At 54.9% G+C, this 25,227-nt stretch overlaps 3 protein-coding genes across 7 annotated transcripts; 2 read left to right on the top strand and 1 right to left on the bottom strand.

The window, feature by feature from the left end:
• Nucleotides 1-1,297: 1,297 nt before the first annotated feature.
• POU5F1 (POU class 5 homeobox 1) lies at nt 1,298-6,413 on the top strand. Its single transcript, XM_040997232.1, has 5 exons — nt 1,298-1,702; nt 4,890-5,010; nt 5,232-5,362; nt 5,554-5,712; nt 5,894-6,413. Exons 1-5 carry the CDS (start codon nt 1,298-1,300, stop codon nt 6,158-6,160), a joined length of 1,083 nt encoding a protein of 360 aa, XP_040853166.1. The 3' UTR covers nt 6,161-6,413.
• Nucleotides 6,414-7,166: 753 nt separating this feature from the next.
• TCF19 (transcription factor 19) lies at nt 7,167-10,308 on the bottom strand. Of its 2 annotated transcripts, XM_040997216.1 has the most exons (4): nt 10,224-10,308; nt 9,378-9,891; nt 8,244-8,796; nt 7,167-7,915 (listed from the first exon to the last, which is right to left on the bottom strand). In XM_040997216.1, the coding sequence occupies exons 2-4, from the start codon at nt 9,613-9,615 to the stop codon at nt 7,675-7,677; spliced, it is 1,032 nt and encodes a 343-aa protein (XP_040853150.1). In that variant the 5' UTR covers nt 9,616-9,891; nt 10,224-10,308; the 3' UTR covers nt 7,167-7,674. The 2 variants fall into 2 exon arrangements, with proteins under 2 accessions (XP_040853150.1, XP_040853157.1); XM_040997223.1 differs by lacking the exon at nt 10,224-10,308 and having other exon boundaries at nt 9,378-10,104.
• A 986-nt stretch (nt 10,309-11,294) lies between these two features.
• Nucleotides 11,295-24,978, top strand: CCHCR1 (coiled-coil alpha-helical rod protein 1). 4 transcript variants are annotated; one of them, XM_040997042.1, is made up of 18 exons: nt 11,295-11,507; nt 11,794-11,860; nt 11,945-12,152; nt 14,711-15,014; nt 17,114-17,277; nt 17,384-17,519; nt 17,675-17,785; nt 17,975-18,124; nt 18,586-18,696; nt 18,802-18,908; nt 21,839-21,951; nt 22,081-22,126; nt 22,272-22,420; nt 22,561-22,749; nt 22,842-22,943; nt 23,947-24,098; nt 24,276-24,405; nt 24,628-24,978. In XM_040997042.1, exons 1-18 carry the CDS (start codon nt 11,295-11,297, stop codon nt 24,750-24,752), a joined length of 2,577 nt encoding a protein of 858 aa, XP_040852976.1. In that variant the 3' UTR covers nt 24,753-24,978. The 4 variants fall into 4 exon arrangements, with proteins under 4 accessions (XP_040852976.1, XP_040852968.1, XP_040852984.1 ...); XM_040997034.1 differs by having other exon boundaries at nt 24,234-24,405; XM_040997050.1 differs by having other exon boundaries at nt 11,794-11,869; nt 12,056-12,152; nt 24,234-24,405.
• The last annotated feature ends 249 nt before the right edge of the window (nt 24,979-25,227 follow it).

Here is a 25,227-nt window from a genome sequence, read left to right as displayed (position 1 = left end):
GTAACTTTCCACCAGCCAGCCCCCCTAAACAAAGCCCCTGGGGGCGGGATGGAGGATGAGGAGGCTGGATATCTGACTCCCCCCACGGAAGAGGGAGTTGGAGACCTAGCTCCCAGTGGGGGGGCCCCTGGTGCTGTCTGAGGCTCTGGCTTTGAGAGGTGCTGGGGGTCAGCAGGAACCCTTTTTAGGCACTCTAGAGTGGGGAATCCGGGTGAGGGGATTGGGCCTGAGGTGGTGGGGGGCAGGAAGCTGTCCCCAGGGGAGCCATCCTGGCCCATTCAAGGGTTGAGTACTTGTTTAGGGTTAGAGCTGCCCCCTCTGGGGACCGGTATCGTCCAGGCAAGGCCATTGTCCTGCCCCTTTCCCCCCCACCCCTCAGTCCCTCCCAGGCCTCTTTGAACCTGAAAGTCTGGTATTTTTTTCCTCTTACATTCTCTGCTTGGTTTTCCCCACAGAGGCCTGGGGCTGGAGGCCTGGGCTGTGGAAGTGAGGGAGGGAAAAGTGGGAGCTTTGGGACCAGACGTGGGGGTCCCAAAGGAAGGAGTGAGAAGCCAGCGACCTGAGTGCAGATCTTGCAATGGGGGTCCCTTAAGCCCAGCAGGGGGTGGGTGCATGGGTGTCAGATCATTCAGTCTGTGCAACAGGTTGGAAAATTCTGGCCCAGTCCGTCTGCGGCCTACCTAGAAGGGTTAATGGGAGTGGATTGCTGAGCCTGGTAGATGAGGAGGAGCTGGACCCCAAGAATCAAGGCTGGCCATCAAAGTGAGTAGGTGGGTCCTGGGCCTTCCCCACTGACAGGATTTGGTCAAGATCTTGATGTGGAATGCAGTCTTTCCAAGAGGAGGAGGCAGCTGGCCTGTGAGCCCAGCTACTGTTAAGGAACTATGGGGGAGCCCAGAGGTACTTGAGATGTGCATGTTCAAGAAGGATCCAAGGCCAGTGGGCTCCAGTGAGTGGGCAGTGTCTGGGTATCTGGAAAAGAGAAATCAGGCACTGGGCCCATGAACAAAATGGGGCAGGTGGGAGAGGCGTCGCCGCCGAGGGCCGGATAGCCCGTCGGGAGCAAAAAGTAAAAATCTCCCAGGGCTCGGAGGAGACCCTAGTTTTCGCCTTAGACGCCGCAGCCACCAGGCAAACATTCTCGCCTCAGTTTCTCTCCCCCCTCCTCCACCCACCCAGGGGGCGGGGCCAGAGGTCAAGGCTAGTGGGTGGGGTTGCGGAGGGAGAGAGGTGTTGAGCTGTCCTGTGGAGAGCCCTCATTTCACCTGGCCCCCGGCTCGGGGCGCCCAGCTTCCCCATGGCGGGACACCTGTCTTCGGACTTCTCCTCGCCCCCTCCGGGGGATGGCGGCGATGGGCCGGGAGGGCCGGAGCCAGGCTGGGTGGACCCTCGAGCCTGGCTGAGCTTCCAAGGCCCTCCCGGTGGGCCCGCCATCGGGCCGGGAGTTGGGCCGGGGTCGGAGCTGTGGGGGCTTTCCGGGTGCCCCCCGCCGTACGACTTCTGCGGAGCCATGGCGCACTGCGCACCGCAGCTCGCCGTGGGCCTCGTGCCTCAAGGCGGCCTGGAGAGCTCTCAGCCGGAGGGCGAGGCAGGGGCCGGCGTGGGGAGCATCTCCGAGGGGACCTCCCCGGAGCCCGGCGCTGCCCCACCTGGTGCCGCCGTGAAGATCGAGAAGGAGAAAATGGAGCAAGCCCCTGAGGAGGTGAGTGAGCTGCGACGGACTTGGTGGGGCTTGGTGTGGGAAGGTGGCGCGGCTGGTGACCAGGGCGGGCAGTGATGGCCTGCTGCCGCCGAGGCCTGGGACCCTAGAGAGGGAGCGGGCAGGGGACTGCCCTGGGTAGAGAAAGTGTGTGGTGGCTGCAGGGAGGAATGGGGCACGGGGGCGGTCTAGAGGGACAGAACTGCAGCTGGTCGCAGGAGCCGGTCCGGGCCCGGCCCATGAGGTTCTCGGCTCCCGCTCTTCCTTGTCCTGCTCTAGGTCAGATGGCTCACCTACCTTTGGGTTTGTTGGAGCCCCTTCTTCCATTTTCACGTCGTTTCAAAGCTTTAGTCCTTGTCAGACTCAGCATCATGGCCTGAGGGCGAAGTATGGCCTGAGGATACAAACGGTGCTTATCCGGGGAGTAATTGTTCTTGAAAGTGCAGGGTGTGACTGGTTTCTGATAGCCACTACTTCTGTTTCTGATAACCTAGACTGTGTGGGCTTGGTTTACCTCCCTCAAGTTTAAGGTTGATCTGCTCTTCGACCTCAGCTTGAGGCCAATGTGTCTTCTTCGATGGGCTGGGCAGCCTGGCAGCCTCCTAAGGGGGAGCTGGAAGTTGCGATTTTGGTTGACTTCAGACTCAATTCCTTGAAGTTGCAAACCAGGAAAAAAAAGTGAAAGTTCTAAGGCCATTCCCCAGTGGGGAGTTGAAGGCCTCCAACCCTGCTTCCTAATTCAGCTTTTTCAGCGCTCCCAGGGACCAAGTGTGAGTGATTAGAGATTAAGGCCAGAGCCTGTGGCCTTCACCGAGGGTCTGAGTAGTTACAGGTAGGAGCAGGGCGGTTTGGCGCAGGGGGTGGCTGTTGAATGACCATGGCAGCCGGCCATGGTCCCTTGGCGAGCACCGGCTGTGTGAGGTCTACACATCTCATTCATTATCTCATTAAGTCTCCCAGGGCGCCGCTATTAGCTATTTCACAGGTTTTCACTGCTAGGTGATGGAGGTATGCTTTAAGCCAGAGTTTACCATTGTGGGAATTTGGAAAGACTGGGGAGAGGGCATGCCTAGGTTTGGCTGAGTCAGAGTTGGAAATGAAGACGATTCTGTTCCAGTTTGATAACAAGCGAGCCCAGTGGGAACACTGTCCTTAATGCTTTTTTGCTTGCTCCCCGCTGCTGCCCCTCAGGCCACTTGGCAAGCTCCACTGCATAGAAGTGTGCCCTGGGGCTCAGTCCTTCTACCTCTCTCTCCTTACCCTTCCCTGTCACCCACCCCACCCCAACCCCCCGAGGCGTAAATACTTAAACATTTAGACCTCAGTCACCGGGCCCATTTTCTGCCTCCCACCCAGCACGGCTCCCTGGATTGCCCCGCCCCACCTGTAGCTTAAGGCCAAAATCTCTTTCACCTGCTTTGTCCATCCTGGGGGAAGTTCTGCTATCTCCCTTCCCAACACATCCTAAATCAATCACAGGCATCCTCCTGGTCCCAGCCATCATCACCTAAGCATCTTACAGGCTGTTGCCAATACATCAAGTAGACCCCACTGTTTTAGTATATGAGTGACCATTTCGCCCCGTGGAATTCCCAAGGCTTCCGATTTCTCCCTGAGTAAGCCTGAGTGGTCACGCGGCATTCACGGGACCTGTGCAGCTGCCCTGCACTGCCCTGCCCTTGGCTGCAGCTGCCAGAGCCTTGGCACTTGACTCTTTGATATCACCCTCAATATCTTTATTGAACATTGTCACCCTTCTTACGATCTGCTGCTCTGCTCTACTCACTGTATCCTCCTTCCTGGTATTATTGCTGTTGTGTGGGATAATTATTGCACAGAACAAAGAGATGCAGTGTAAAAAAAAAAGAGTATAACAACTTTTTAAATCAGTTTTTCCATGAACATCATACACAAAGTACTTTTCAGTCACACTCTTAGTTCTGTTACTTCTGATGTGTGTTGACTTCTGTGTCTACGTGTCTTGATGCGATTTGTGGACCTTAGAACAAGCTGAGGGAAGTGTATGAATCTAGAATCAGGAACAGGAACATGGGACCTTTTCTTTCACTAGCCTCAGCTGGAGTGATACATGAGTCAAAGAAACTTCTCAGGGTATGAAGTGAATTGGCAGGAGGGAGCTCAGGGTGACTTTGCACCTTGCGTGATGTTCTGCATGTACTGGAGGCGCAAGTTTCTGGAAGAGCTTCCTTGCCTACCTCCCACCCCTGTCACATGCAGGAGGCATGCGAGAGCAGTGGGTGGGTGAATTACTTGGTAAATAACTTTTCTCGATGTTAGGTAGGCAGTCTGGGATAGTTCTCAAGGTTACAGTCAGTTACAGAGAGTGAGAGACATCTTCCATTGCTATTTCTTTCTCTAAACAGCCACAATGGCCAGGCAGGAGCTATCCGTGTCTCCAGTGTTTGTAACCAGGTCATTCTAGTCTGCTTTCCCAGGAGGAGGCTGGTAAATCAGAAGGTGAACAGCCAGGGCTAGAACTGGTGTGTCACAGATGGTGGCTTTCCCTGTACCACACCACAGTGCCACCCCCACAGGCCGCCTTTTAAATATAATTATTATTGGAAAGGCGGAGATACAGGAAGATTTTCCATCTGCTGATTCACTCCCCAGGTGGCCACAATGGCCAGAGCTGAGCTAATACAAAGCAAGGAGCTTCTTTTGGGTCTTCCACATGGGTACAGGCCCCAAGACCCTGGGCTTTCTCAGGCCACTAGCCAGGAAGCTGGAAGGGAAGTGGAGTAGCAGCCTGGATATACACCAGGCCCCACAGTCTTTTTTTTTTTTTTTTTTCTTTATCTTTTTATTGGAAAGTCAGATATACAGAGAGGAAGATCTTCTACCTGATGGTTCACTCCCCAGATGGCCACTATAGCTGGAGCTGAGCCAATCCAAAGCCAGGAGCCAGGAGTTCTTCCAGGTCTCCCACGCTGGTGCAGGGTCCCAAGGCTTTGGGCCTTTCCTCAACTGCTTTCCCATGCCACAAGAAGGGAGCTGGAAGGGAAGCAGGTTGGCCGGGATTAGAACCGGCACCCATAAGGGATCCCAGTGTGCTCAAGGCGAGGACTTTAACCATTACGCTATCGTGCCAGGTCCCACAGTCAAGATTTTTGAGCCCTAACTAGAAAGAGGAGGTTCGCTCTCACACATTCTCTGCCTTTTCTTCCTGCAGTCCCAGGACATCAAAGCTCTCCAGAAAGAACTGGAACAGTTTGCCAAGCTTCTGAAGCAGAAAAGGATCACTTTGGGATATACCCAGGCCGACGTAGGGCTCACCCTTGGAGTTCTCTTTGGTGGGTGCTCACCCTATAGGGGCCACATCTCCCCTGGGAGGAACATTTGTTTAACTAGGGGATTGAGGGGAGGGTATTTCTAAGGCAGGCTCCACTTGCCTGGGCCTTGAGCCCTTCTGGAGAGGGGAGCCTGGTTAGGGTTTGGGGTGGGAAGAGGCAGCTAGACCTGGTCCCAAGGGCCTACCTGCTCCTTCATGGTACTTCTACCCGGCCTCCCCCAGGAAAGGTGTTCAGCCAAACGACCATCTGCCGATTTGAGGCTCTGCAGCTCAGCTTCAAGAACATGTGTAAGCTGCGGCCCCTGCTGCAGAAGTGGGTGGAGGAAGCTGACAACAACGAGAACCTTCAGGAGGTAAGGGAGGGGGTAAGGAGCTCTGTGACCTGCGGGCAGCCCTCCAGGGAAGCCCTTCCCAGAACCTGGCTCTGGTGACACATCCAGTCTGTGCCCCCTTACTTAGCAGCTTGCTGTCACATCCCTGACCCCTCAGTGTGCTGTTGGTCAGCAGGTGCCAAGCCTGTTGTCATTCTTTTCCCACTGCCCAGATTTGCAAAGCTGAGACCCTGGTACAGGCTCGGAAGAGAAAGCGAACTAGTATCGAGAACCGAGTGAGAGGCAACTTGGAGAGCATGTTCCTGCAGTGCCCGAAACCCTCGCTGCAGCAGATCAGCCACATCGCCCAGCAGCTGGGGCTTGAGAAGGATGTAAGTGCCCTACTGTTCCCTCACCACCATACAGCTCTCCCTGTCGCCCACATTCCTTCTCCTGGCTTGCTGACTGCTTGAGGCTGTTTTGTTTTCGTTGGCTTTGGGTGAGTAACGCTGCACAGCCTGGTGGCTCCCTCTTCCAGAGCTTACAGGGTAATGTCACTCCCCCCCTTCCCAGGTGGTCCGAGTGTGGTTCTGTAACCGACGCCAGAAGGGCAAGCGATCAAGCAGTGACTGTTCCCAACGAGAGGAGTATGACGCCGCTGGATCTCCCTTCCCAGGGGCACCTATCTCTTTTCCTCTGGCTCCGGGGCCCCACTTTGGTACCCCAGGCTATGGCAGCCCTCACTTCACCACGCTGTACCCCTCGGTTCCTTTTCCTGATGGGGAAGCCTTCCCTGCAGTGTCAGTTGCTGCTCTGGGCTCTCCCATGCATTCAAACTAAGCTGCCTGCCCTTCTCTCCCAGGAATGGGGTGGGCAGAGGTCAGAGGAGATGCTAGGGAAAGAGCACCTGGAGTCTGCAGCTGGGGCTTTGGGGATCCAAAGTTCTTCATTCACTAAGGCAGGAATTGGAAACGTGGAGGGTGGGGTAAGGAGTTTTCAGGGGGAAACTGGTTTGAGGGAAGGTGAAATTCAATGATGCTCTTGATTTTAATCCCCACATCACTTTGATTTTAAATAAAGAAGCCTGAGACACTAAGCATTTTTTTAGTCCTCCTTTATGAACCAGTGGGAGTTAGGGATACCCAGTAATAGGGACCCCCTGCTGTCGGGCTCCTGAGCCCAAGGCACCACTAAAGCTGTTTGAAGTAACTGATAACCAGTTGGGATTAGAGCTTGTGGAGAGCCCTCACAGGCCTGGGCTGGTTCCTCGGGAGCCTGTTCGTGGGTGACTGGAGAAGATGTAAGCCAAATCCCATCCATCCTTATGCTTACAGAGGCAGTCACCATGTTCTTCAGAATCCTAAAAAATTATCCAGATGGTATCAACCATCTGCTTTCTTAGCATTAACAAGGAGGTAGAGCTGAAGTCGAGCAACGGGAACTCAGAGACAGTAGTTGTATCTGAGATGTCAGTACCACAAGCCACAGCATAAAGCCTGCTGTGCCATACCAGCCCCACTTTGTTTTTCTTGGCAGCAGGGTCCACCTAGTTTCTTTCCACTTAAAGTTTTAACACACCCTATCCGTAAGTGACTCACTGCCACTAGCTAATGAGGGGCCTTTGCTGTTGGGGGAAAAACTGTCAAGCAAGAAGCTGACAGCCAGATTGTAGTTGCATAGAAGTGATGCTTTGTCTTAGCTCTAGAATGTTCTGTGTACCAGCTGGGGTTAGAAGGTTGTTCCTTACAGCTGGTTTATAGGTTTTCTTTCAGGGATTGGGGGAGCGTAGGTGAAGCCTGTGAAAGTTTAAGAATCTTCTAAGAAATGTAAGAATAACCACCAGGGGGAGTGGAGCTGTTTGTGCTTTATTTAGAAATACAAGCGAAGCTCTGTAAAGCCAGGTTGGTGGTGGCAGCAGGACCAGCCACAGTGCAAAAAGTTAATGAGCCTGCCCCTATGTTTTCCCAAGACGCTTTTGGAGACACCATTCAATTACATTAACAACCAACCCTGTCTCCCACAGCTTCCCAGGCCTGGTTTCTGCACTTGATGTGTCACTCTGATCATGTTTTCTGTTGCCCATGGTCATAGGGCTATACAGCTCCTAACAGAATGTCCAGGTCACTGGCAACTTCCTGGAGGCAGCAAGGTCTCTGACACAGCACAGTATCTAATGTCACCTTGGCCACAAGGCCCTGAATTGACATAGCCATTAGCCATTAACCACCTCCCTGCAGTCACTCCCTGCTAAAGGAAGAACAGCAGTATCTCTTGGGACCCAATTTGCATCCACTGTGTCCACTCCTGACCTGGCAGAGCCAGCTGTGTGTCCTCCAGTGTCCTGCCAGTGGTCCTTAGGTCTGGATGCCAGCACAGCACCTCGGGCACCGAAAGTCGGCCTCCACGGCAGCTTGGATGCTGCAGCCCACGCAGGTCACGTGGAACCAGATGTCACAGCTGTCACACTGGACCCAGGCCACTGTGTCTTCCTGGGGCAGGCTGCAACAAGGGGCTGCACAGGGCTCCTTGCCCCTGCCAGTAGGGGGCAACATGGGAGCAGGTACTGGATGCTTCCGGGGACGACCTCTGCGATTTCTGAAGGAAGTGACAAAAAAAAAAAAAAACAGGAATCACGGAGAAAAGGAAACCTCTGGGAGAAGTTTAAGACTTTGCCCTAGGATGAACCTGTGGGGGGTTCCCTAGACCAGTACAGACCCAATCACCTAGTGGTGAGCCTGTAAGTTCACTCTGAGGGTGCACCCTCAGGCACTGGGAGTTGGGGCTAAGGTCATCTGAATGCCAGTAGGAATACCCAGTATGCCAACAGCCCAGTACCCCCACCCCAACTAAGCCTCTGCTCTGGCTACTCCAGCTCTGTTCTTTCTGCAGTCATAGGAGTGGGACATCCCCCACCCCATCTTACCCACTGGGTGTCAGTGGGGCTTTCTCCACGCACAGTTTCTTCCTGGGCTCCAGGAACACAGGCAGGAGATTGTCAGGAGCATCCTCTTCGTCATCCAGTTCTGCCAGAACCCGGTGAGCTGACTTCCTCCGGTTTCTCGGGGGTGGAGCGGAGGGGGTGGCCCCTCCAGGTGGGGTGGCAGCAGGCTGGTTCTGCAGCCCACCGCCACCCCGGGAAAAGGTGAGGGGCTGTGGCCGAAGCTTGCTGAGGCTGCCAATGGAGTTGAGGATGAGTGTGGCCTTGGGGGTAGGGGACAGGGAGCTGAGGGGCCGCTGTGGGGCTCCCTGCGAGGGCAGCATCGGCCGGAAACCGGCTCCAGCCCCTGCCTCACCCCTAGACCTGGGGATGGTAATGGCAGCAAAGTCCTGAGGTTTGACCCGGACTTGTTGGAACATGAAGTAGAACTCCGAAGGGCCGGTTCCAGGTGCCCCTTCAGGGCCGAAGGTCAGGAGGTCACCGTCACTCAGCTCCAGCCTGTGGCCCCTGGGAAGTCGGACATTATTGACCAAAGTCCCTGTGGATGGTGGGGGGGCAGACAGGAAGAAACACGCACATGAGTGCCCAAGAGGACAGGGTTTGGTTTTCAGGGAACATGGCGAAGAACACGACTCCCGACAGCAGACGCCCCCTCATTCTCCACCCCTCTTAGCCTCTGAGCACCTTATTTTCCTGGGCTGTAAGGCTGGGGGTTTGTCCCAGCCACCCTCCTGCAGTGCACTTCAAACAGGGCCTGCCTCATTCACAGTGTGCACTACTTGAACTCAGCCACTCTATAATCCCCTCTTTCCCCAAGGGCAACTTCCCCGACCCTTGTATTTTATTTGAGTGTAGTGACAGGCCTGAGGTTTTGCCAGCACCCAGGGGTGAAGCTCCCAGGGCCATCTGGGACTCCACTGCTGATTTAAGAGGAAAATAGAATCACGGGTCCTTAAAGTACACAGGGGCCTCAGAATATCCCCACCGCACCTCTCCCATGATGCCTTAGGCCCCAGGTTTCCAGCTGGTTCTGTCTGAACTAAATTGGATGTGGGCTGGGCCCTTTGCTCTGTCCAGCCTGGAAGGGCCAGGGCCAAGGCTGCCTTGCTGGGAGCTCACCATGGCTGCTGTGGTCCTCCAGGCTGACCCTCCAGTCCTCGCCCTGGCGATCGGCATGCAGCTCGGCATGCACTCCCGAGATGAGGCCGGGCTCCTGTTGGGGCCGCAGGACCACATCGCAAAGGTCAGCCCTGCGGCCCAGGCGGTAGGTGCAGCCGGCGCCTGTGGGAGGGTGGAAGGTGTAGAGATCCCCGCCGTGGCCGCCCCCGATGCGCAGCAGTTGGAAGCAGGGCAGCATGGGCAGCGCCCCTTCCGCACCGCTTGTCCCCTTCAGCAATCCATCGCGGTGCCCCTGCCTGGAGCGGGTGCCAAGGCCGGAATCTCGCTTCAACTTTGGGCACTTCTTGGGGAGTGCAAGTTCAGTGTGTAGGCAGCCTGGCCACGCAAGGTCAAGTGAGGCAGATTCGCAGCAGAAAAACCCAGGAAGGACACGGTGCAACGGGAAAACAGAAACGCGTCCTCTCCTCTGGCTTCTTGGTTGAGCTGGGCTCTCTGACCGCCTAGAGCCTCCCACCTGTGCAAGGCGAAGGGAATATTAGGCAATTTCTCGGGAAAATGCAAACTGGAGGTGTGGGTGGGTGGCCTCAGTGTAATTCTAAGTTTCCGTCAAACCTGCTTACCCGAAAACAACACCCCTCTGTCGCCTGCTATCCCACTCCTAACCCCTCAGAATTTAGCTTGCATCCCGGGGAGCAGTTCCACCCACATCCCTAAATAGCGTTGCAAACAGCTCCCTGGTATCCCCAGCAAGCAGGTGAAACCCATGCTCCCTAGCTTCCTCGGGTTGAGTTCCTGGCGGTCGCGCAAATGAACGCCCTCCCGGCCCCAGCCCCGTTTCGGGTCTACCCGCGCGATGCAGCCTTGCAGTGGTGGTCTCTCGGGCGACGCCAGCCCGAGCAGCTGCCCTGGTCGTCCCGGGCTCCAGGCGCGCCTGTTTGACAGCCGGGCAGCCGAGGCCGGGAGGGGCGCGGCCTGAGCGCGCGGGCAGCGCAGACCCCTCCTTCGGAATTCCCGGGTCCGAACTTCGCGCCCAGAGAGCCCGCCCCTTGGATTGCTCCTGATTGGCCAGTTCTGCACCTCTCTTGCTTTCCATTGGGCCGCGCGCTGGGCGGGTCCCCGATCTCCCGCCTTCCGCTTTTTCTGATTAGCTCGAAGGTTTTCCCGGGTTCCCGAAGTGGGGCGGGGCAGCCAGGGCGCGCAGCTGCTAGGACGCTTTAATTGGGCTGGTCCTGAGAGGGCACTGCGCCTGCGTGTGTTGTCGCCCGCTCTCCTTCCCGGACGCATCAGGGCTTTCCAAGCGGCCCGCCAAGCCGCCCGCCCGGCGCAGGCGTAGTCGGGGGCGGGCCGGGCGGGGGGCGAGGTGTGGGTGTGGTCCGGGGCAGAGGGGGCGTTCTCGCGCCGGGTAAGGGGCGTTCGGGAAGAGTCGGTTGGGGGCGGGAATGGGCAGAGTGGGGGTGCAGGGGACCATAGTGGGGAAGAAGGGCACAGGGGCTGGGTGAAGGAACGGTTGAAGTGGTCTGGGCGGCCTTGGAGCTCAGGGTCCAGCAGGGGTGGGGGTGTAACCGGGAGAGGGGGAGAGAGCAGATACGGGCTGGGGTAACTGGGAGGGAGGCGGGAGCTGGCTGGGACAGGAGCGTGATGGGGATGGACCAGAGTGATTCCTTTAGGAAAACGCACTAGGAGGCAGGAAGGGAATCCCAGATTTGGGCACAAATAGGTGTGAATTCAGGTGTTGGGGGGGGGGGTAAGCTGGTTAAAGGCCAATTCAGCTCCAGGAGCCCAGAGAAAAAAGTCAACAGGAATGGACAGCGCCCAGGGGGTGGGCTAGAAGGCAGTTGCAGGAAGAATTTGGCTCTTCTGCCGGGGCATTTAGGTCATCTGCACTCCTAGGGGCCCTGGGGAGGTGCCTAGCCCTCCATGTGGCCATACGCCTCGGCCAGGCCTTGGGCCAGCACTTTGAAAGGAAAGGCCTGGTGGAGAGGCATGGCCTGGTGGTGTCTGGATGGGCTGCCCCAAGGCCTGGCCGAGCCGTGGAGAGAACTCTGGAGACTGAGCTCTGGGCCTGTGCACTGTGTACCCACTGCATCCTCTCCAGCCAGGAGCAGCAGGGACAGTAGGAACCTGAAGAGGGTAAAGACTCTGCTGCCCGGAGCCTCAGGCCTGACTGAAACCCCATAGTGCCCTCTCATCCTGTCTCTGTACCCTTTCTCCACCTCATGGTTGTTGCCAGGAACTGCATTAGGCCAAGCGGACAGCTTTGAGGGTGGTGGGGTGGGGATAATCTTTCTCTGAGAGAAGTCAGCCAGGAGGAGCTGGCTGTAACTTCGGGATTATGACTTTGCTGTTGTAGGGGCTTTCTCTTTGGAAGGTGACCTGAACACTGAACTGGAGTGTCCTTGTTTCTCCTATTGTCCAGGGGAATGTAGATGGCTGGAGACAGAATCTAGAATCTGCAAGTCCCATGGATATGTTCCAGCCTTCAGGTCAGCAGGGCCTCAGGGGCCAGGGGCTGGCGCCCACCTTCACTGCTACCTGGAAAGCTGACCGGCTGTGCTCTTGTTCCTCAGGTCTCTCTGGCTTGATCCCTCCCTCCCACTTCCAAACCCGGCCCATATCCACCCGGTCGAGGATGGCCCCCACCTGGGCTTCAGACAACCCCCTTGTCCAGGCCCCCCCAGACGTGTCACAGAGGCGGCTGGAAGCCCACCGACACCAAGTGGCCATGTGGGATCGGGATGTTTGCGGCGATGGACAGGAGCCAGGGCAGAGAGGCAGGTAGGGGCTCCTGGTCACCTCATTCTCAGACATGATTCTTGTGAGCTTTCTTCACTGAAGCGGATTCCATACCTTATTGCTGCTTCTGATTCCAGACTTGTTCATTTGTACATGAGCAACGATTGTTACCCACAATGCATAAATAATAATGCAGCATATCAGACCTGAGCATGGGGCAAAGGAAAAGGAACAAGAGAGATCCTGACCTAAACTTGATCATGTTTTGTAAAAAGGTATTCATTTATTTGCAATGCAGAGGCAGAGAGCTTCCATCCGCTGTTCATGCCAATGCCCACAGCACAGGCAGGGCTGAGGCAGGTCAAAGCCAGGAGCCTAAAACTCAACCTGGGTCTCCCACATGGGTACTAGTTTGTACTGGATCATTCTACCACCACTGCTGTCAGCCATTGAGTGGGAACACATCATAAAGGAGGGACCGTGATGAGGAAGGGAGCAGGCCAGTGTCAGAAGGCAGACTCAGGCCAGTGTGATGGCTCAATTGTCTAATTCTCTACTTGAAAACTCTGAGATCCCATATGGGCACCAGTTCATGTTTCAGCTGCACCATTTCTCATCTAGCTCCCAGCTTGTGCCCTGGGAAAGCAGTGGAGGACGGCCCAAAGCCTTGGCACTCTACATCTATGTGGGAGACCCAGAGGAAGCTTCTGGCTCCTGGCTTCAGATTGGCTCAGCTCTGGTCGTTGTGGCCATTTGGGCAGTGAACCAGTAGATGGAAGATATTTCTCTCTGTAAATCTGACTTTCCAATAAAAATGAATTAAAAAAAACTTTCTATTACCTAGGAGATCTTGTGCAAGTCTTCCCATTTCCCTAACCTACAGATCACTACTCTTTACTTATTTTGAAGATTTATTTATTTGACAGGCAGAATGACATGTGAGAAAGATGCTATCTATCTACTGGTTTACTTCTCAGTTGGCCAAAACAGCGAGAGGTGGGCCAGGCAGAAGCTGGGAGCTACAAACTGCACCTGGGTCTCCCACATGGGTGGCAGAGGCCCAAGCACTGACCACTTCTACCAGGCAAGTTAAACAAGGAACTGGAGTGAAAACAGAACAGCCAGGATTTGAACCAGTACTCTGATAAGAGGATGCAATTGTTGCAAGTGGCAACTTAACACCCTGAGCCACCATGCTTTCCCCAGATCCCTGCTATTTAAAAAGGAAAAAGAAAAAAAGAAAGTCTTGTGGTTTGGGCTTGTGTGACTCATGTTCCAAGTTGGTTTGAGCTTTTGTGACCCCTATAGACTAGGTGAGGAGAATGTATAATTCCAAAATCTTTTTGCTACAACGTAAACTTTTTTTTAAAAGATTTATTTTATTTTTATTGGAAAGTTAGATATACAGAGAGCAGGAGAGACAGAGAGGAAGATCTTCCGTCCAAAGATTCACTCCCCAAGTGACCTCAACGGCTGGTGCTGTGCCAATCCGAAGCTAGGATCCAGAAACCTCCTCCTGGTCTCCCACACACAGGTGCAGGGTCCCAAGGCTTTGGGCCGTCCTAAACTGCTTTCCCAGGCCACAAGCAGGGAGCTGGATGGGAAGTGGGGTTGCCGGGAATAGAACCGGCGTCCATATGGGATACCGGCACATTCAAGGCAAGGACATTAGCTGCTAGGCCACACCGCCGGGCCCACAACATAAACTTTTTTTTTTTTTTTAAGATTTATTTACTTTTATTGGAAAGGTGGATATACAGAGAGGAGGAGAGACAGAAAGGAAGATCTGCCACCCGATGATTCACTCTGCAAGTGTCCGTAACAGCTGGTGCTGCGCTGATCCGAAGCCAGGAGCCAGGAACTTCTTTCCGGGTCTCCCATGTGGGTGCAGGGTCCCAAGGCTTTGGGCCATCCTCCACTGCTTTCCCAGGCCACAAGCAGGGAGCTGGATGGGAAGCGGGGCCACCAGGATTAGAACAGGCATCTATATGGGATCCCGGTGTGTGCAAGGCGAGGACTTTAACCATTACACTATTGCACCGGGCCCACACAACATAAACTTTTAATTCCATTTTTTTCATGAACGTTTTGAGATTTCCTACTGCTATCCAAAGATTTGGACTATACTGTGTACTGACATACTACCTTCTAGACCCTCCTGCAGCTCTTGTCAGTAAACGCCGTTAGTGCCAGCCTTGCCATGTAAAGACTGGAAGAAGCTTCCTGCTTTCTACCCCTGTATTTGCCTCCCACTTTTCCTTTCCTTTCAGTAGGATTCCAGAGTCTCTGAGTTTTTCTAGCCTCTGCCCACAGAACCCCCTGGCCGCAGGATGTGCACATTGGCTATTGACTGCATCAGCCTGTATATACATGCCAGTGGTGTTTAGGTCCCCGAGCCAGCTGGAACCTGCTAGGCCAGGTGGGGCCTGGATGAGTGATAATGGCTGTGCTATGAACTTGGAGGGCTTCATGCCCCAAGCTCCATCCCCCACCTCCCTTGGCAGAAGCAGGTAGTCCTCTTCCTCCTGACCCCATATGTGCCTTGGGCTACCTTCCCAGCCCCAAAGACGCATCTCACCTGCACCAACTTATCTTTGAAGGTCGCTGGAACTGGGAGGGTCACAGGCCCTGAGCCAGCAAGCTGAGCTGATCTCTCGGCAGCTGCAAGACCTGCGGCGGCTGGAGGAGGAGGTCCGGGTCCTGCGGGAGACCTCGCTGCAGCAGAAGATGAGGCTGGAAGCCCAGGCCATGGAGCTGGAGGCGCTGGCTCGGGCCGAGAAGGCCGGTCGGGCGGAGGCTGAGGGCCTGCGCGCGGCCTTGGCTGGGGCAGAGGTCATCCGGAAGAACCTGGAAGAGGGAAGCCAGCGGGAACTGGAGGAGGTTCAGAGGCTGCACCAAGAGCAGGTGATCCTGGAGGCGGAGAGGGGCCAGGGTCCTGGCAGGGTCACAGGGCAGTAGCTCTCTGGCGAAGGGCAGGTGTTAAAGAGACCCCCATGTGCCATGGCACACTGAGGTGGGTGGCTTAGCCACAATCAGATTATGCTTTTCCTCTAAGACTTAGGTGACTGCCCTGTGCTCCAAAACCCCTTCATCTTCAGTAGGAAACTTGGCTCCTTCCTGCTGGTGCCCAGCAGTGAGGGGGTGGCTGTGGGGTCCCAAGGGGGCTGGGTTGTTGTCAGTAAACATTTCTCAGTTCTTGCACTTCATTGTCTCCAGGTCAGAAACCAGACCTCAGCAAATCGCCCTGAGTGCCCCACCTTGCGACAGCAAAGTCGGGGACACACAGGCCCAACTGTGAATATAGTCACAAGTAACTTACCGCAGTTGGGAGAAATGCCTTAACGGGGATAGGGAGGCCCTAACGCAGCCTGGGAGGGTGAAGGAGGCCTCCTGAATGAGCCAGCAGGGGAAGGAAGCCATGAAGGTGCTAAAAAGAAGATGGTGGATCCTTTATAGCTTTAGAGAGGTCAAGGCATGTCCACCTGTGTGTGACTCAGATTCCAGCAGCTGCGACTCAGGTGTTTGATGTCATGATGAAGAAGTCCGTGAAGCCACTGTGACCCATCCCGGAAGGCCTGGTGTGGCACTGGGTTCTGACCCCTGACTTCAGCTTCCTGCCAGTGCAGACCCTGGGAGGCGGAGGTGATGATGGCTGAAGGAGTTGCTTCCAGCCACTCAGATGAGGCCTTTGGATTGAGTTTCAAGCTTCTGGTTTGATCCCAGCTGTTGCGGAACATGCATTTGGGGAACCAAGTAGCAGACAGGAACTCTCACTCACCTGCTTTCTCTTTCTACCTCAAAGAAATAAAGTAAGAATAATGTATTTAAAAGATTTATTTTTATTATTTTTTTATTGGAAAGGCAGATATACAGAGAGGAGAGACAGAGAGGAAGATCTTCCGTCCGATGATTCACTCCCCAAGTGAGCACAACAGCCGATGCTATGCCGGTCTGAAGCCAGGAGCCTCTTCCAGGTTTCCCACGCGGGTGCAGGGTCCCAAAGCTTTGGGCCGTCCTCGACTGCTTTCCCGGGCCACAGGCAGGGAGCTGGAAGGGAAGCGGGGCTGCCGGGATAGAACCGGTGCCCATATGGGATCCCGGGCGTGCAAGGCGAGGACCTTAACCACTTGCGCCACCGCGCCGGGCCCAAGAATAATGTATTTAAAAGAATCTGGAAGCCATACAAGAAAATGTTGGTATATTGGTTTTACAGTATTAATACCAGGAGTGACAAAAACAGAACAAATCATCAGTTCGAGAAGCATGCATATAGCCCATAACACAGGAAAAGGCTAATATACCTAATATCCAATATATGCCTGGAAGTGGGTAAAAAGGCCACAGTCCTTGGGGCCAATGCAATGGTTCAATTGACTAATCCTCTAATTGCATGTACCAGCATTCCAGATGGATTCTGGGTTGTGTCCCTGTTATTCCGCTTCCTGCTTATGGCCCGGGATAGCAGTGGAAGATGGCCCAAAGCCTTGGGACCCTGCACCCACGTGGGAGCCCTGGAAGAAGCTCTTGACTCCTGGCTCCCACTTTGGATCATCTCAGCTCCAGCCATTGCATCCATCTGGGGGGTGAACCAGTGGATGGAGGATCTTCCTCTCTGTTTTCTCTTCTCTTTGTAAATCAGTCTTTCCAATAAACAAATCTAAAAGACAAACAACAACAACAAATAAATAAATGAGGCAGTCCCTCTGGTTTGCCTTTTAAAAAAGAGTGACTGCAGTCTGGGCAGACAAGGAGAAGGAAATAGATGGTCTGTAGGACCTAGGAAAACAGCCTTTTGATTAATGAAAGCAGCGTGGTAAGAAGCAGCTGATGCCTGTGCTTAGTAGGACTTGTTGCTGAAGGGGCATGTGGGGGGCGAGAGGAGCTGGAACACACTTCTGGAGGGTGGCATGTGGGAGCCTGGAGTGGAAGGAGGCCCAGAAGCTTGAGTGCAGGAATGGTGGGATGGGTAGCTGCTGCCACTGAGCCCTGGCCTCTCTCCACAGCTGTCCTCCTTGACCCAGGCTCACCAGGAGGCTCTTGCCAGTTTGACCCAGAAGGCCGAGGGCCTGGAGAAGTCCCTGTGTAGTCTGGAGGCCAGACGGGCAGGGGAGGCCAAGGAGCTGGCCGGGACACAGCGGGAAGCCAAGCTACTTCGGGAGCAGCTGAGGTCAGTGGCCAGGCGGGGAGTGGTGGTGGCCAGCAAGTCAGGGATGTGGGTGGTGCATCTTAGGAGTGCCCCACTGATAGCTGCCTGGTTTCCATCCCAACCTTAGCAATACCCAGAAAGACCTGGAAGCTCATGTGACTCTGGTGGAGAATCTGAGGAAATATGTTGGGGAGCAGGTCCCTCCAGAGTCCTGCAGCCAAGCCTGGGAGCAGGAGCGACAGGAGCTTCTGGAAACCATGCAGGTGGGAGAGCACATTAGGGTTTGTTCCTCTATGGAGGGGAGCACAGGGGATCAGGTTGAGGTAAAGGGACAGCCGGTGAAGGGCCCAGGCTGGCTGCTGCCTGAGCGCAGGCACAGAGGCCCTGTAGACATGGTTGCTTTTCCCTTTGCCTGCAGAACCTGCAGCAGGACCGTGACAGCCTGCACACCACCGCCGAGCTGCTGCAGGTGCGCGTGCAGAGCCTCATGCAAATCCTCACGCTGCAGGAGGAGGAGCTGGCCAGGAAGGTGGGGCCCTGTCCAGAGTCCCTCACCCTATGTAGTCTCAGGCCTCCTATCTTGTGGGGTCTTTCCATGAATCTTCTGGCAGGGACTACTGGGACTTGGGCAGGACAAAGGGAAAGCAAAGACACCTACTCCCTCCTCTACCACCCAGACACATTTCCTCTTCTTATCTCCTCCTCTTCATTCTTCCAGGTTCAACCCTCGGATTCTCTGGAACCTGAGTTCACTAAGAAGTGCCAGTCCCTGCTGAACCGCTGGCGGGAGAAAGTATTTGACCTCATGGTGCAGCTGAAGGCCCAGGAGCTGGAGCACCGGGACTCTGTGAAGCAGCTGAAGAGCCAGGTCTCTGGGCTCTCTGTTCCTCCCTGTATCCCTCCCCACAGCCCCGTGCTCCTTGGAGAAGAACATTTACTCAACACAGCTTGTGAGCAAAGACAAGTGCCCACTCTCACAGAGCTCACATTCCAAGCAAGCGAACTATCAGGAAGTGTCAACTCATGATGCCTGCTATAAAGAAAATGTTTATGATATGACAGAGACTGGTGGGTCAGCCATAGGCAGGCCGGGCAGCATCAGGGTGGGTATGAATCAGGGTGTGTGCATGTGGAACATACTCCCAGGAGGAAAACCAGACTTGGCATTCCAAGTCCCAGGAACCTATGTGTTTTGTCTTACTGTATGGCATTCTTTCGGAGACCTTTCTACCTGCCCCTTTGGTCCCAGTGCTTCTGTTGGGTACAGCTGGGCGTGCGGGACATGGCTGGCTCCTGGTGTGCCCTGGCCAGCTCCATCTCCTCTCCCAGGTGGTCGAGCTCCAGGAACAAGTGACAGCCCAGTGCCAGGAGCACGCCATCCTGCAGCGTTCCCTGCAGGACAGAGCTGCGGAGGTGGAGGTGGAGCGAATGGGTGCCAAGGTCGGTGTGTGAGACAGGCAGAGGCTAAGGTGGGGGGTGGGAGTGGGGCGGCTGCAGGCTGGGTCTCAGTCAGAAGGAATCCTGTCCTTTCCTGCATCTCCTCAGACTCTGAAGATGGAGCTGAGCCGGGTCCAGGAGGCCAAGCACCGGCGACAGCAGCAGACAGCCTCGGCCGAGGAGCAGCTGAAGCTTGTGGCCAAAGCCATCAGCAGGTGCCTGGAGTGGAGGGGTGAGGGAGGAGCAGCTGTGCCTCCCCAGCTTCTTGGGCACCCGGCAGTTAGAGCGCCTCCTGCAGGAGGAGCTTGGAAGGAACAGCTGGAGAACATGGGGCTAGTGGAGCTTTCGTGCCCCTGGAGAAGCTGCTGGGTTTGCTTATTCCCTGGGGGCAGCTACCTGGACAGTCACACCAGGTGGCTTGTTAGGAGCTTTTCCTGCCTGTGCAGCTGGAGAGGCAGCACTTCCTCCTCTGGTTCAGTCTGGTAGCAGCTCGAGCTAACACAGAACCCCGAAAGGTCTCCATCTTCAGAGCTATCCAAGGATGGCGAACAGAGAGCTGCTTGCTCTCTGTCTCTTTCTGTCTGTATATAAAATTGCAAGGCCTGCTCTGTTCATTGTTTAGTTGGGACAACACAAAGTGAAGCTGCACGCCTGCTTGCTGTATCTTCTGCCTACAGGGCGTATTTGAAGTCAGTTGCAGCCCATGTCCCTCCCACCCCCTTCGTAGTTGTCTCGTTGCTGAGGTTGTTACACAGCCTTCGGAAAGAGCTGCTTTATGCTGGTAGTGACCACTCCTCAGCCGCGGACACTGGGTCTTGCCATGGGTGATCAATGTGACACTCTTGGTGCAGGGCAGGCTTGCAGTTTGTGCTGTGTGAATATCCTCTTGGGGATGGCCCTGATGCAGCCGAGGAGTTTGGGGGTTAGCTGAATTAAACGCAGGATGGGTCATTGTGGATTTGTTCCTCAAGACCCATTGGGTTGACCTAGGCTGGGAGACATTAGGAACTCACACAGCATGGGCTTGGTTGTGATGAACCAGGACCCAGATTCAATCTACTGCACTGCCCCACCCCCAGAACAGGAAGAGACACTGGGGGCAAGCTTTACTCTGGTACCGAGAGGGCACAGAAAGGGTTTTTGCTGGTTTGTTTCCTAGCACACCCAGGCATACAGCTATGCTGAGCTGTTGCCAGGTTTGTGAAACAGATATCTAGGTGACTTGATGACTTTTTCAGAAAATAGCTTTAAAAGTTTTTCTTAAATTTATCTTTATTGAAAATCAGAGAAATTGGGCCCGGTGCGATAGCGTAGTGGTTAGGATCATCCTTGCCTTGAACGCACTGGGATCCCATATGGGTGCCAGTTTGTATCTGGTAGCCCTGCTTCCCATTCAGCTTCCTGCCCGTGGCCTGGGAATGCAGTCGAGCACAGTCCAAGGCTTTGGGACCCTGCACTCACGTGGGAGACGTGGAAGAAGCTCCTGGCTCCTGGCTTTGGATTAGCTCAGCTTCAGCTGTTGCGGCTGCCTGGGGAGTGAATCATGGGACGGAAGATCTTCCTCTCTATCTCTCCTCCTCTCTGTATATCTGCCTTTCCAATAAAAATAAATAAATCTTCAAAAAAAGAAAAAAAAAATCAGAGCAATTGAAAGAGAGACAGAGCTCTTTCATTTGGTGGTTCCCTTTCCAGATGTTCTCACAGCTTTGGGACTTGGCCTATCCGAAACCGGGAACCCAGAACTTAATCTAGGTCATCCCTGTGGGTGGCAGGGACCCTCGCTCTTGAGCCATCGTCTGCTGCCTCCCAGCGTGAGCATTAGCAGGAAGCTGAAATTGGAGGTGGAACTAGGGCTTAAACCCAGGCATTTTGAAATGGATTACGGGCATCCCAAGTGGCATGTTAACCTCCCTACCAAATGCCCATCTAAGAAAGTGGCTTTCCCGGGAGCCACGGTGGGGGTTGGACACTCCCACTAAAAGTTTCTAGAGAAGAGTGATTTTTTTTTAAAGATTTATTTTTATTCTTATTGAAAAGGCAGATTTATAGAGAAAAGGAGATACAGAAAGATATGTAGGATAAGCAGGGAGCTAGGTGGAAAGTGGAGCAGCTAGGACACAATCTGGTGCCCATATAAGATCCCAGCATGTGCAAGGTGAGGATTAAGCCACTTAGCATCGTGCCAGGCTCCAAGAGAGATTTTTACTGTACCTTAGGGATACAGGTGTCAGCTTCTGTCATCACTTATGTTTCTGTCTCCTGAGGAAGTTCCAAGTTTGTCCCTCGATCCCCCTGGGGCCCTCCTCCGCCGGGGATCCTGTTTCAGCTTCTCAGTTTTAGTGAGCTGTGTTCCTTCTGCTCCTGGGCCGCCCAGCTGAGGTGGCACACGGACTGCCGTTCCCCGGTGTCACCTGCTGTCACCCTGGCCTTGTTTGTCATAGTGCTCAAGAGACAGGTGTAAGAAATAAGCTTCACAGTTTGCCTGAAAAGACAAGTCATTTAACACTTTAGTGAGGGGCCAGGTCCCCTTAGAAAATGGATGGAAGCTTTATTAGAAAAATGCACATAAATTTATATACCCTAAATGTGGCATGTCACAGCAGGCCCAGGAACATCCCATCCCTGGAGACCCACCCACAGTCTGCCGGGGACAGAGGCCAGGCCAGCTGGAGATTAGTCACATGGAATTGCTGTTACTAAGCCCGTTGCTGGCCTGTGGTGTCCAGGTTCAGAAATGATTCTGTGACCTTGTGGTCCCTGTAGGGCTTTTATTAGGGACACTTGTTTTCAGGACCCTGAGGGAGGCTGACCATAGATTTTGGCACCAGGAATAGCTATGCTTTCTCTCTCACTCTCTCTCTCTCTCTCTCTCTCTCTTTTTTTCCTTTTATAAACAACTAGGTAGTATTTATCTGATGATCAATTAGGGCTAAAGCTTCCCCACCAGGTTTTTTTTTTTCTGTCTGAGAAGGAGCCAGGCTGCGAGGCTTTGTCACAAGCGCCCCAGATCCTGCCCCTTCAGCTTTTGGTTTCCTTTGCCCTGCTGCGTTTCTCCCTGTGTGTCAGAGAGGGAGTTGTGTGTACAAATCTGTGGCTCCTGTTGGGGAGGTGAGGGTGGTAGATAAGTGGCCGGTGCCTCCTCCAGCTCTCAGGTCTGCCTCCAGAGCACCATGGCGAAGGTGGAGGAGGCAGTGGCCCGGCTGCCCAGCCTCAGCAACCGACTCAGCTATGCTGTGCGCAAGGTCCATACTATCCACGGTGAGTCCAGTGCCCAGCCTCCGATCCCACATCCTCCACCTGCTCCTGGCCCCACGGCCCTTGCATTTCTGAGGCTACAAGTCCCCTGAATCCCCTTTTCTTTATCACTTTCCACCTCTTCTCCCCCAGGCCTGATGGCTCGAAAGCTGGCCCTTGCTCAGCTGCGCCTAGAGAGGTAAAGAGTGTGAGTGTGTGTGTGTGTGTGTGAAGGAGTGGGGGAGTGTGTTGTTGCTGGGACTCAACATGAGACTGAGGAGGGGTGGGCTGTCCAGGTGGGGCACTTGTGAGAGCCCCTACCTCTGCCGCTCCTTCCTGGCCAGCTGCCCTCCACCCCAGCCTCCACCCCAGCTAATCGAGGACGCGAGCCTGGAACTTCAGCAGCTTCGGGAAGAACGGAACCGCCTGGATGCTGAGCTGCAGCTGAGTGCCCGCCTCATCCAGCAGGAGGTGGGCCGGGCCCGGGAGCAAGGTACACCTGGTCTTGGGATTTAGGTGCTGGGGGCCAGTGGGCATAGAGTGGGGGAGGGGGGCGGGGAGGAGGAGATTAAGGGAAGACTTGGGATCTAGGGTGCAAGTGTAGAGATGCCTGAGCCCCAGACCTGCTCACAGGCGAGGCGGAGCGACAGCAGCTGAGCGAGGTGGCCCAGCAGCTGGAGCGGGAGCTGCAGCAGACCCAGGAGTCCCTGGCCAGTGTGGGGCTGCAGCTGGAGGCAGCCCGCCAGGGCCAGCAGGAGAGCACCCAGGAGGCGGCCAGCCTGCGGCAGGAGCTTACCCAGCAGCAGGAGGTCTACGGGCAAGGTGTGTGGGCAAAGCAAGGGTTACTACTCAAGAAGAAGGGAGTTGGGAGGAATATCTCCTTGCAACCCTTCCCATCGGCCTCTTCACACCAGCTCTGCAAGAGAAGGTGGCTGAGGTGGAAACGCGGCTGCGGGAACAGCTGACGGACACGGAGAGGAGACTGAACGAGGCCCGGAGGGAGCACGCTAAGGCCGGTGAGGTTTGCTAGGGGCACGTGGGCCTTCCAGGAAGGTCATTATCCCTCTCACCCCAAACATTTGGAAAAGCTCCGGTTGAAGTGAGGCATGCAGGTAGTGAAGGAAGTATGCTGTATGAGGGGATGGCACAGGAGAGGTCCCCAGTACCCTCTCAGCCACTGCCCCCAAGAATGGCCGCCCCATTCCCACGTCCAGCACCAGCAGCTGCTGCCTCCTGCCACAGCAGACACTGCAAATATGTAGCTGAATGAGCAGGATTGTGCAGGTAGTACTCATGTACTTTTACTGGGTCTTTAACTGGATACTGCACAGCACATCAGCCACATGTGATGTCTTCACTGAGTAGACACGTATTTTTTTTTTTTAAGATTTATTTTTTATTGCAAAGTCAGACAGATAGGAGGGGAGACAGAGAAGAAGATCTTCCATCTGTTGATTCACTCCCCAAGTGACCGCAACAGCCAGAACTGTGCTGATCCGAAACCAGGAACCTGGAGCTTCTTCTGGGTCTCCCAGGCAGGTGTAGGAAGGCTTTGGGCCGTCCTCCACTGCTCTCCCAGGACACAAGCAGGGAGCTGGATGGGAAGCGGGGTTGACAGGATCAAAAACGGCTCCCATATGGGATCCCAGCATGTGCAAGGCAAGGACTTTAGCCGCTAGGCCACCACAACGGGCCCAAGACACATATTTACAAACATTTAAAGTGCACTCCACAAATTGTTCAGCTGCATCTCCCACCACTAGGAGATTCTCTGTAACCTCAGTACCACTATCGCCCTGCAAAAAAAATGAGCATGAATTGTACAAAGTCTAGCATTCGGATCCCCCCTAAGGAAGTAGGGATGGAGAAGGTATGTAGGGGTCGCAGATCACAGGGTCCTAGAGCTCAGCTGTCCAGCTTTGTGGGGACATACCGAGCCAGCTCCGCAGTGCCTTCACAATGCCCACCTGCATCCTGGCTAACCCACCCATGCCCTCTTGTGCACTGTCTTGTCTTCAGTGGTCTCCCTGCGCCAGATCCAGCGCAAGGCCAGCCGGGAAAAGGAGCGGAACCAAGAGCTCAGGCGTCTGCAGGACGAGGCCCGGAAGGAAGAAGGGCAGCGGCTGGCTCAGCGCGTGCAGGAGCTGGAGAGGGACAAGAACCTCATGCTGGTAGGGAACACCCAAGACCACTGAGACTGAAGCCCCCAGGCCCTGTCTGGGCTGGGCTGCCTGCGGTTAGCAGTGTAGACAGAGGAGGGGGAGGCTGTGCCCCGGCTAGGTGGCCTTTAACCCTCTCCTTCCCAGGCCACCTTGCAGCAGGAGGGTCTCCTCTCCCATTACAAGCAGCAGCGACTCTTGGCAGTTCTTCCTTCTCTGCTGAACAAGGAGAAATCCTCGGAGTATAGGCTCCGGCCTACAGGGTCCTCAGCATCCACCCCTCCAGCAGGGTCGTCCTGCACCAAGACCTCCACAAAGGGTAATGGGCGAAGCTGGGAAACACCAATGGAGAGCGCTCCAGGGTTCGCTCCAGGGTTCACCCCAGGCAGTCTGCTCCACTTGGGGAGGCCTCAGGCCTCTAGATCTACACTATCTGGAGCCAAAACCATCCCTTCTTATACTGTTGTCTGCCCCACAACCCTACACAGTTGCCCTGAGAACCTTCACTGGCCTGGTATCCACCCCTCATCTTCTTTCCCAGCATCCATCTCTGTCCTGTTGGATAACCTGCAGGGCCTGAGTGAGGCCATTGCCAGAGAGGAAACTATCTGCCAAGGAGATAAACCCGAAGCCTCCTCCTCCTCCAGCCTGCATCTCAACAGCTAAGCAGCTAAGAGGACAGCTAAGAACAAGGGCCCCAGGGCTGCCTTGGGGCCGGCCTTGGGGCCTGTCCTGGAACCTGCCCTGGGGCCCCAATCCCTGGAGAATGTTGGAGAAGCAAGACAGGAGCCAGCCCAGCCTTCTTCCCCACCCAGCTGCCCAGCCCTCTGATACCAGCTGCCACCACCTGTGGACTATCCTGCACTAAATAAAGACAACTACAGCAAGCTGAGCCATGGTCTGGAGATGTCACCCAGAGGGTCACTGGGGAGTCCTTTGTATCCATCACACAGCCCCTTGGTGTTGCCTTCATGAGCCCCCTTTCCTTGGCTTTTTGTTTTTAAAGGTTTACTGAGTTTTATTGGAAAGGTACATCTAAGTTTATAGAGAGGAGATAAAGATCTTCCATCCAATGGTTCACTCCCAAAATGGCTGCAATGGCCAGAGCTGAGCCAATTCAAAGCCAGGAGCCAGGATCTTC

The sequence above is a fragment of the Ochotona curzoniae genome, unplaced genomic scaffold (genome assembly GCF_017591425.1).
Source record: "Ochotona curzoniae isolate NIBS_2020 unplaced genomic scaffold, NIBS_Ocur_1.0 contig_1221, whole genome shotgun sequence".
NCBI classification, from domain to species: domain Eukaryota; kingdom Metazoa; phylum Chordata; class Mammalia; order Lagomorpha; family Ochotonidae; genus Ochotona; species Ochotona curzoniae.
The sequence above is the reverse complement of the archived record's forward strand: the minus strand, read 5'-3'. Positions and strand labels throughout refer to the sequence as shown.

Excerpts from the sequence above, each read along its gene's own strand:
- POU5F1 (XM_040997232.1), top strand. The coding sequence starts at position 1,298 with ATGGCGGGACACCTGTCTTCGGACTTCTCCTCGCCCCCTCCGGGGGAT. Across the intron at positions 5,011-5,231 it reads CACCCTTGGAGTTCTCTTTG|GAAAGGTGTTCAGCCAAACG; the intron begins GTGGGTGCTCAC and ends GGCCTCCCCCAG. Across the intron at positions 5,713-5,893 it reads AGCTGGGGCTTGAGAAGGAT|GTGGTCCGAGTGTGGTTCTG; the intron begins GTAAGTGCCCTA and ends CCCCCTTCCCAG.
- TCF19 (XM_040997216.1), bottom strand. The coding sequence starts at position 9,615 with ATGCTGCCCTGCTTCCAACTGCTGCGCATCGGGGGCGGCCACGGCGGG. Across the intron at positions 8,797-9,377 it reads GGAGGACCACAGCAGCCATG|GGACTTTGGTCAATAATGTC; the intron begins GTGAGCTCCCAG and ends CACCATCCACAG. Across the intron at positions 7,916-8,243 it reads GCCCCACTGACACCCAGTGG|AAATCGCAGAGGTCGTCCCC; the intron begins GTAAGATGGGGT and ends CACTTCCTTCAG.
- CCHCR1 (XM_040997034.1), top strand. The coding sequence starts at position 11,295 with ATGTGGCCATACGCCTCGGCCAGGCCTTGGGCCAGCACTTTGAAAGGA. Across the intron at positions 15,015-17,113 it reads AGAGGCTGCACCAAGAGCAG|CTGTCCTCCTTGACCCAGGC; the intron begins GTGATCCTGGAG and ends CTCTCTCCACAG. Across the intron at positions 24,099-24,233 it reads GGGACAAGAACCTCATGCTG|GCCACCTTGCAGCAGGAGGG; the intron begins GTAGGGAACACC and ends TCTCCTTCCCAG.